Consider the following 10,704-nt stretch of genomic DNA (forward strand, 5'->3'; position numbering starts at 1 on the left):
TGGACCCCAGCTCTGCCCTGCGACTGAAGAGCATGCTGACTTGGAGTTTACTTGTGTCACCATTAGGTCCACACCTGGGCAGCTCCATTGATTCACTATCATCTGAATGGTTTCTGGACCCAGTTTCCCACTCTCTAGTCTGGCCTGTTCCTGCTGAAGAAATCAGCTTGGAGATTTTCTCTCCCTGTTATGTAGGACGCTGAGAGGTTGAGGAGATTCTTCTCCACCCACTTGAACAGCTAGGTCGCCTCCTGCACTACCATGAGGCTGCAAGTGCCTCCTCGCCTATTTACATATGCCACTACTGTGCCACTGTGATAAAACCCTGACTGCCTTCCCACCATTCAGTGGAACAAAGTACTCAAGAGGCAGCCTGATCTCTCATCTCTAGCCAGTTTATCGACCAAAATGCTTCTTCCTCTGACTAGTTAGTGCCCTTGAGCCAATTGGCCCTGGCAATGCACCCCCATCCCCCCAGACTGGCATCTGTCATGACCCTAGGGCTACTCCTTTCTGCAGGTTGGAGGACTGTAGCCCACCAAACCAAACCAGACTCAGTCTCTCTTTCAGGTGAAGCCTGATCCAAAACTGGTAAATCTGGGAGGAAAACAACCAATGGAACAGGGAATGTTGATGTAGCTGCATGTACACCTTGTCCTATGGGAATAAATGTAGGGAGGATACCATTATATATGCCTAATATATGGAGGTAGTCCCATTCTCTGTGTAGTTCCTGTTTGGAAAACCTGGTCTATTAACTTGGCTACTCTGCTGGAAGACAGAGAGACTCACCCTTCTCCTGTGTTGAAATGAGCCTATAAGGTCTGAGATGGCTCTAGACTGCCCTTCACATATTTTATTACCCATCCTAATTTTTGTAGAAGACAGACTACTGTCTCTGACCCAGTGACTATCCTGAGCTGATCTGGCTCTTATGAGCCAGCCATCCATATACAGATGCACAGATATACCCTGTTTGCACACGACAGCTGCTACAAGTATCAAGACCTTGGTAAAGGTCCTAAGGGCTGTTGCTAGGCTGAAGGCAACATCTGAAACTGAAAATGTTTTCCTACCATGCAGAATCTTTAGCAGGCCTTGCTAGGACCACCTGGATGGTAATATGGGAATATGCTTCTGCTAGATCCAAGAAAGCTAGATACTCTCCTTCCCTCATTTATGCTATGACTGAGCGAATTGTTTCCGAAAGTGGGGCACATGTAGGCATTATGACCCCCCTCTTAGGTCTAGCACTGGGTGTAAAGATTTGTCCTTTTTCAGGGAGGCCAGGGCACCTATATTGTTATAGGTGCCCCTGCCCCCTCTTTCTTGCAGGTCCTTGAAACAAAAAGCTTGCAACTGCTGCAATTTTGCCAGTGTCTCCTTGACCACCTCCTTGTCGAGAAGAGGGGTACATGGGGGAAACCATTAAAAACCTTTAGGACCAGCCTCATACACTTGGGAGTATATTCCCCTTCATATGTCGTCTAGGAACTCAAACATGATCTGGGTCCATGCCATGTAATACCTCCATAAATAGTACTCTATGGGTACTATAATGGACTGTAATAGAATTTACTGAGACTAGTTTGAAGGCCATCGGCCAAACTCTGAGTGAACTCATATTTACTGTTTTGTACTGTGACATACTTAAAAAAAAAAAAGGTTTATAAACAGGCCAAGAATCTGTGAACTGTAGTTATGCTAGTAGTTCTACATTGAGAAAGAACAACAATTAACAGATACCAAAGTCAGAGGGGGGAGGATTTTACACAAACACTCACACAGCTGTGCTTGGAACTGATAAGAGGAGAAATTGCTCCTCTCTCAATCATAAAAACCTTTGTAATTTTGTTTTTTTTTTAATTTGTAGTACTGAAGGGGGGGGGGGTCACCATCTTGTTATAGTCTTCCTCGTGATGAAACCATATTGAGTGAAATAGGGGTCCTTTGTTAAAGAATGAATGGGATCTTACAATGAATTTTTCCTGACCCCGATGTTGAACGTTGCTATGAAAAAAAAAATAAAAAAAAGAGACAGTGTTTTTTTTCAGCTAAAAGGGACAAAATCTTTTTCAACATAGAACGCATTGAACCTAGGGTTGCCAACTGGCTCCAGATTTCAGGGACAGGTTGATCCAGACCTGCATGCAGGTATGTATAGTCTTGCTTTTGTTAGGGAATGCAATAGGGGAAATCAGAATAAGTACCAGCATGCAATGGGGTAAAACCAAGAATGGATCAACTTGTCCTGAAAATCTGGAGCCAGTGGGCAATCCTAATTGAAACCCCATTTTTATTGAAAGCACATTGTTTGCTGGCATGTGTTAGAGTGGTCTGCATACATCTCCTGAATTGAGGAAAATCCTTTCAGATGGATTGAATGTATAAATTGTAATAGTTTATGAGTATAGGTTACAAAGGTTTTATGATTTTCTATAAAGATGTTTGATTAAATGTTCATAAAATTGAAAAAATAATTGGGGGTAAAATCACTTGAATATTTTAAACACATTAGAGTTCACTCTCTTTATGTACATAAACATTTAGGTATTATCTAATTTTATTTATTCTCTGTTCTGTTCCTCTTAGTGCTTAAATAAACCTATCAGAAAGGACTGAACTGAAATGTACCGAGTCAAAGTGTGTGAGTATTTGTGTGGGGAAGAAGCTCCTGAGTTCCAAGCCCCCAGGATAATTCCAGTAATTGTGTTTTATTACATTGGGGTAAGATTCCCCCCCACCCCCAGAAAAAAAAGAAATTATGGTCTTCTATGTGATGAGACCAAGGCATCAACCTGCAGGATCCTATTTTTCTCCTACTACTGCCAACAGGTAGATCTAATTTAAAATCTTGTCCCCTTTAGGCCCTCCCTCCCACACTTGCAGGTTATTCTATTTTGTAAGGCCGAGAGAGGAGAATTCAGCTTCCCCCTGCCATCACTAGGCTTCTTTCTGGCAACAGTAGCTGATCGGGCTCAATTAATGAATCTGCCCTCAACTGCTCTTCCCTGGGAGATGAGGCAAGGGGCCTACTTCCTCCCAGGATCCCTACCTAGATTTTTTCCTGACCCCTAAGAACATAGAAATTGCCATGCTGGGTCAGACCAAGGGTTCATCAAGCCCAGCATTGTTTCCAACAGAGGCCAAAACCAGGCCACAAAAACCTGGCAATTACCCAAATACTAAGAAGATCCCATGCTACTGATGCAATTAATAGCAGTGGCTATTCCCTAAGTAAATTTGATTAATAGCCATTAATGGACTTCTCCTCCAATAACTTATCCAAACCTTTTTTGAACCCAGCTACACTAACTGCACTAACCACATCCTCTGGCAACAAATTGAGTGAAAAAGAATTTTCTCCGATTAGTCTTAATGTGCTACTTGCTAACTTCATGGAATGCCCCCTAGTCCTTCTATTATTCGAAAGTGTAAATAACCGAGTCACATCTACTCGTTCAAGACCTCTCATGATCTTAAAGACCTCTATCATATCCCCCCTCAGCCGTCTCTTCTCCAAGCTGAACAGCCCTAACCTCTTCAGCCTTTCCTCATAGGGGAGCTGTTCCTTCCTCTTTATCATTTTGGTCCCCTGCAAAAGAACAAGCCAGCTATACTTGAGACCTGTTTGGTCCCACATATCAAACACCCTTCTGCCCCTATGCATGACTGCGGGGGTTCTGAGACACTTTCCACAATATGAAAAAAAACAGCTCCTCCCCCTGCAGTGACTCAGCGGTACCTCAGAACTATGCTACCACTGCTGCCCCAAATTTGTGCGAATTGTGGTGCTAATTCCTGCCATTGCAGTAAAGATGCTTCTCCCTCTACTTACCCACAATGCAACACTACTAGCTTGCTGTCTTCCCTCCTTAAAACGTCCCAAAGAACTTGCCCAGACGCACAGCTTAGCACATCCCCGACTCTTACTTCATAACGTCTCAACCATTCAAATATATGGAACACACATCTCAAATTTGTTTAGACTTTCTTATCTTAGGCAGAAAAAACGCCATCCACCTCATCTCAGAAAAAAACGCTCCCATCGAGCGGATCACCGCTCGATGGGAGCTAAGCTGTGCGTCTGGGCAAGTTCTTTGGGACGTACAGAAAGCCCTGTGGATAGATGTTGGATACATGAGCAGTGGGAGATTGTTTGGAAAAGCTCTCCTGAAGAAGCCTGAGGGAAGGCGAAACATGTAGAGAGAACATAAAGAAATCAAGAGGATTGGCGTTCGTGTAACGCATAAATTAATGTGCAATATGACTCTTTCTGCTTACAAAGAGAATTGTATCTACATTTGATAACATGTTATGATAAGATTTGTATTTCATGCTGAATTTGGATGTTTAGAAATTTGAACATTGTTTTTATATGAGGTTGAATGAAAATTGTATGAGTGATATGTGATGGATGGGTGGTGTATGAGTATGATGTAATGTTTTATAAAAATATATAATATCTATTGTGTGGGGTATTTTGGATAAAATTGTGGATGTTTTTTATGTAATTTTCACCAATAAAGATTGATAAAATTGGATTAATGTCACAATATATGTATTAGCTGTTAGTTGGTTTGTGATATATGAAAACTTTGCCAGGATTGGGTATCCTGTCATATGACAGGGCAAAGGTAGCGCCGGCGCCATTTCTATTAACGCACCCGTGGCCCAAGAGTGGAAGATCACACCGGGACCCCCCCACTGGACCCCAGGTAATTTAAGACATTTTGGGGGGGGGGGGGTTCGGGAGGGTTTTAGGGTTGTTTTAGTGTGCCGGTTTTCCCGCCCTCCCCCGATTTACACGATTTAAAAAAAAACAAAACCGCGACGATCCGATTCCCTCCCCCCCAGCCAAAATCGATCGTTAAGAGGATCGATCACATGATTCACATCTCTAAAAAAGCAGAGGCCCCTAATGGTCCGTCAGGATTCTGTGCTTGCTTTAGAGAGAGAGGAAAAAGAAAAAAAGTTTTTCAGTTCCTGGTAATTAGTAAAAGAAAGGCCCTAAGCCTTGGGGTAGAGAGCCCTAGAAAAAATAAGAAGGTTTTTATTCTTAACTTCATACTCCGTGAGTAAGAGATTTATTCCTTAATGATTATCATTTCTGAGAAACTGATTTTGTTTTAGGGGGAACTTTCCACCCACCCTTCTTACCCAGTTGGAATAAGAGAGAGAAGCTATTTGTTCCCTAATGCAGAAGATCAAATTGCTCAACCAGCAAGTGAAGGAGGAGAAGTGGATACCCAAATAGTTCCAAAGTCTGGGAGCAAAAAAAAAACAAAAAAAAAGATTATTCACCCACCAGCTGCATGGCATGAGCTACTCACAGCGAAAGTGCCCATTTGGAAAGAGGAGAGATAAAAATTGGAGAATTCAGGGGCCAATGCAATACAGAGCGCTCACATGAGCGCACTGTTTAACCCGCTGTCGGACATGGGTTAAATAGGCGCTAATCCACCCCATAATGCAACAGGGGGATCAGCACCTATTTAACCCTCGTCCAACGCGGAGTGAATGAGATAGCGCTCATCACATGCAAATGCATGTGAAAGAGGCTATTACTCATTCACTCCGCATTCAAAAAAATAAATGTGCATCTCAGACGCACATTTATCGCTCAGATATCAATGCCTGCCTGGAGCAGATGTTAGTAGTTGAGTGCATGTAAAAGAAGTATAGAAAAGCAGAAAAAAAAAATGCTTTTCTGTACTTCTTCAGTAAACAAACAAAAAAATAAAATACCTCAACAGACCGCAGAGTTATTGGAGACCAACGCCAGTAAACTCTGCGTCAGTTTTCATAAATTGGCCGTCTGCCAGTAATAATGGCCGCCGATAACTCTGCATCCGTTTTTATTACTGGCAGACGGCCGATTTATGAAAACTGACGCAGAGTTTACCGGCGGCGGTCTTCATAACTGGCAGCCGCCGCGGGGTTGCGTTAGGAAGGAGGCACTAAGGTCGCGCAGGCGACCTAGCACCTCCTTGCTAGCGCGACCCCTAATTTGAATATTGCATGGCGCCCCCCCCCCCGGGAATCCTTAAGGAAAATGAATACTTGTGGTCCAAGTTGCCCAGAGAAAATGTCATATTTAGTTCAAGGAAGGGACTGCTAAAGGATGGGCCAAAAGGATCAGTTTACAGGATGCAGTACCTGGGAGTATACGCTCAAATAGAAAGTACTATTTGTTCATGTTCGAATGATTTCCTCAAAGTTATGTAGGATCTCCAGCATAGCTTCATCACTGGCATTTATTAAAAGGAGAAAATAACCAATGCCTAGGGCCCAGGAGGCGATTCTTCCCTCACCCTAAGGGAAGACCCTGCACCAAGAAAGAGATGAAGGATATTATGGAACTATTTAGTCTGTTATTTAGTGAGCTCCTTATGTCTTATTGAGTTGTCCCCTAACACAAAGGCTATACACAAAGGACAGCAATAGTAATGGAAGTGTCAATACTAAGCAATTATTCTGTACAAGAGAAAATCCTCAAGTATCAACAAATATAATCACAGATCAAGAAAATAGGGTGAAAAGATAAAGAAATGGTCTTAAATTGTATTGCATACCATGGACTTGATATGCTGCTTATACATAAGACATATCCTATAAACTTCAGGGGGAGGCTCTCTTTAGCAGAATGCAAGCATCCAGAGCATTAGCAGTAAAATTGGGATTGCATCCAATGCACCATAGCTAATGAGTGGAGGTTCAATTCTGCTCTGGTGTGTGGAAAAGCTAACCCATCTTGAGGCACTACCTCTGAAAGAAGTCAGAGTACTACATTTAAAGAGATGCATCTACAGTGTAAATTGTAATCTGGATTTATCATCAACAAGATTTTCAAAACTTGTTTTAAAATAGAAAATATAAGTTAGAGAGTGTCTTAATTTCAACAAGCAATTCATATAATGTGCACCTGCAAACCTCAAATCCAACTTTCAAAATAGATATAGGGGAGCTAGAATAGGTACAGAGAAGAGTGACAAAAATGATAAAAGGGATGAAATGGCTGTTATGAAGAAAGGCTATACAGGTTAGTTCTCGCCAGCTTGGAAAAAAGAAAAAAAAAAAGAGGGGATATAACCACCATTCATATAGATCATGGAATTGTCTCTGGTACAGGTTAATATTTACCCTTTCAAACCCTAGATCCAGTGCTAACTGGTCGAAGATTTAAAACAATTGTACAGTATTTTTTTTATTCAGCGCATAATTAAAAACTGTGGAATTAGTTACCCAAGGCAGTGGCAACTCTAGTAGTATAGATAAGTTTCAAAAAAGGTTTGAACAAGTTTCTGAATAACAGGTCCATTAACAACCATTAGCCAAAAGGGATATGCATGGAACAAGAGAGGCATGAAGAGCCCAAAGCACAGTGGGAGGTGCAAAGCCGCACCATTATCCCAAAGCACAGTGAGGTGCGAGGAGTACCACAAAAATCGGAAGAGACATGCAGTGAAATGTAACTGGCCAAATGTAATTGTTAGTATTACCCATATGGAAAACAAAAGGGAAAAAGTAATTAATAAATCAGGCTGATTAAAACCAGACTCCGTGTCTCATATTTTAAGGATTACAGCACAACTACTCTCCTGTATAAAAAAAAAGTTTAAAACGCATGACTTTTTTTTTTTAAATATATACTTTTTTGTGGAAGAGAACTCTGATCAGAATAAAAGCGTAATGACGCCATTAGGTTTGTGAAGCACCCTCTTCCCTCCCTCCCAACAGGAAGGAAAATTAACAGGTCACAATTAATCCCTGCCTCTCCATGTCCCTCAGTAGCTTTTTTGTGTCATAAAATTTCAAACACAGCATAGAATGACTATACAGAAAAATGCAGTATAAGGTGGAAAGAAAATGTTACCTCCGTAATTTTCGGAGAAAATAAATTCAACTTTTTTAAAAAAAAACGTATCAGTATCACAGATTGCATCACCCTCAATTGGAAGTTTGAAGAAATGTAAAGCCATCTCCAAAATTGGAACCACCCTCCAGCAGTTGATGGTAAAGGAGAAACAGACGTGGATTATGAAGCTACACCGGGATATGGTGCAATTTCTATAATTGCAAGAGAGACCTCTTAATTAAACTACACTGGCCTATAATTGAAATGTTCTAGGCAACTGATTAAAAACTGGATGGGGGTTTCTACTGTCCGCGTAGTTTATATAATTAAAAATAGTCGATTTCTCCAAGAACCACGAAACAAAGGTTTTAATCGTGTGAAATTTTTGTGCGCTCATAGCGCTGAAAACAGGCCTGTGAAAAACCTGACGGAAATATACATCATTACTCATCTCCTCCCCGAAGTAAAGTACGTGCAGCCCTTTTCAACACCACCTCCGCCTTCCCATTGTCGTCATCATCCCTAGTCGAGAAAATAGCTAAGCGTGGCACATTACAGAATCTTTCAAGTTTGCCTTGCTGAACAGCCACATTTTAACTGGATTCGGCGCGTTTTCCTTTCACTCTGAAATGCCTCTGCCCCTCCAAGATCACTTTCCCTGTAAGCGCAGTCCTTGTGGTTTGTATATGTTTTACTTATTTGATTTTTTCATTCTCCAAGTCTGTTCCTCACGTGTCTTCCTCCACCATACCGAAGCTACCAACAAATTTCATCACACAGGTATCAAATACCATAGTCTCACGAGATGCAAACTCTAAGGCTCTTGTTTTATGCGCAAGAGGAAGAAAGTTCGGTTACGAGAAGAAAAGTCCTGGATGAAATAAATCAGTCCCACACACACACACCTTTTTCAAGGCTGCGCCCTCCCTTGCTTGTAATTTGCGGGTGTTGGCAACATCTGATTTCCCTTATGCGTTCCAGCCGTAGCCATTAGCTGCCAACACCTTTCTGCACACCCAAAAGCCAGGATGACGTTTTATTTCCAGCCAGTAAATCCCAAAATTGCAACATGAGGATGGTGAACACGCTAATCGGCTGGCACAATGGCTACAGCCACAAGGTTAAACCGAGAAGAAGATATCCTCGCAAAAGGAAGTCAGTATATACTGTAATTACACAAGGACACGATGGGGATGCCAACGCGATGGCTATTGTGGCCTGATACGCAACTAAAGGGCAACTCGATAACGAGTTTTAAGGCAATATGTTTAGCATAATTTTAATGCTAATGCTGTTCCTCGGCACGATGAAGTATTATTACAATGTGATTAGGAACTGGTTAATGAATGGATAAGTCAGAAAGGAGACTAACCACTAGTCGACTTATTAAATGTGAAGTATACTATAGTCGGTATAGCCAGGAGTGTGTTCTGGTTGTGCAGTAAGTACCCTTCGTGCCACGCTTCCTTCCTGGGGTCTCTCGTGCTAGAGCAACTAACTCTGCATTTGTAAAAGCGGCAGTCCCCTCTTTGGGGGGTTAAGTGACCATGCCCCTAAGAAGAACCCGTCTAGACGAAAGAGGTTTCCCAGACTTAAGCTTCCAAAAAAACGGTCTCTCTTCGGCCAACACGGCGAGGACAACGGTTATTGGGGGTGAAGTATACAATTACCTCCCTCTCTTCTTACCTTTTGCACTTGGTCTTGTTTGAGCTCTGTGAAGAAATAGGCAAGGAGATGAGATGCTATCATGACTTCCAAACCCCTTTCCTTGCCAGCTGAGTGAAGAAACACGGAAAACAAGCACTCAGCGATGAGTGAAAGGCCCAGGTAACGCGCGGGGGCAAGCGGGACAGAAGACTCCGGAATAATTTCAGCTGTTCTTTGTGCGCCGGTTTTTCTCCTCTTTCCTTTTGGTTACAGAGTGGCTCATTCAGAGATTCCCGCCCCTCTGTGATGTCACAGCAGTCCGCTCCTGCCACGTATCTTCCTATTGGTCGAAGGAGGAGGGTGTGCGCGAGACATCGGGGCTAGTATCTCTGCCGGCCTACCCGGATCCTCCGGGCGAGCTTCGCGCTTGAAGGGAGGAGTCGCAACCCCAGAAAGCGGCAGCTTCGGTAGCTTCTGCGCCCAGCTTCTCTTATATCGCTTGGGTGTCCACGCGCTCCCCTGGGGCCTCGAACACGAGTGCGAGATGCCTGGCAACGCGGGTGGGAAGGGGGTTTCTTGCACGCGCGCGGTCATGCGTCTGTTATGGAAGAGTGGAAGTAAGAAGCGACTGCGAGGACTACTTCTGTGCTTTTGGTTTTTCATGTAAAGAATTTAAAAGTTCGTTCATTATTATATTTTCTGCCCCAGTTTCCCTTTTTAAATTGTACAGCTTCCTCTTTTCTGCTGCCAAGCAACGTTTTTTTTTTTGTTCTCACAGAGGTTGTGTTAAAGTTCGACGGAAAATACCTACAGTCCCTGAATGTAGTCGGTTTTGAAGTGCCAAAAAGCAAAATATAAATTACATGAATGAGGTCTCTTTCTGTAGATTAGCTATGACATATTTATGAAGTCAATTGCATTGTGGGGTTGCTAGTTTAGGGTTTATGGTCTGATGGCATGCATGATTTGGTTGTCCTGAAAAGCAAAGCAGTCCCCACCGGGCAGTGTCACGAGGAACGCGAGTTTGACACCTCTGCGATCTGTTTTATTGAGGACTTTTCATTTTTCTCCCACGATGTGATGACTCAGGACCTTGTGGTTCTTCATTATATATCAAGCTAGATCGAGAGTAGAATGTACAAATGTCATCTTTGTGTACCTTTCATCACTACAAATCGCATAAAATCTTCACTCTGACT

General features: G+C 42.6%; 1 protein-coding gene across 1 annotated transcript in view; it reads right to left on the reverse strand.

Annotated features, from left to right (window-relative positions):
* The window catches only part of LOC115092831 (hexokinase-2), a gene marked incomplete in the record, with an annotated part of 149,332 nt that extends 139,360 nt beyond the window's left edge, over positions 1-9,972 (reverse strand). Inside the window, 1 exon segment of the mRNA XM_029604163.1 lies at positions 9,545-9,972. Within this exon segment, the coding sequence (XP_029460023.1) occupies positions 9,545-9,607 (63 nt within the window).
* Positions 9,973-10,704: the final 732 nt, after the last annotated feature.

This window comes from Rhinatrema bivittatum, chromosome 5 (assembly GCF_901001135.1).
Source record: "Rhinatrema bivittatum chromosome 5, aRhiBiv1.1, whole genome shotgun sequence".
NCBI lineage: Eukaryota > Metazoa > Chordata > Amphibia > Gymnophiona > Rhinatrematidae > Rhinatrema > Rhinatrema bivittatum.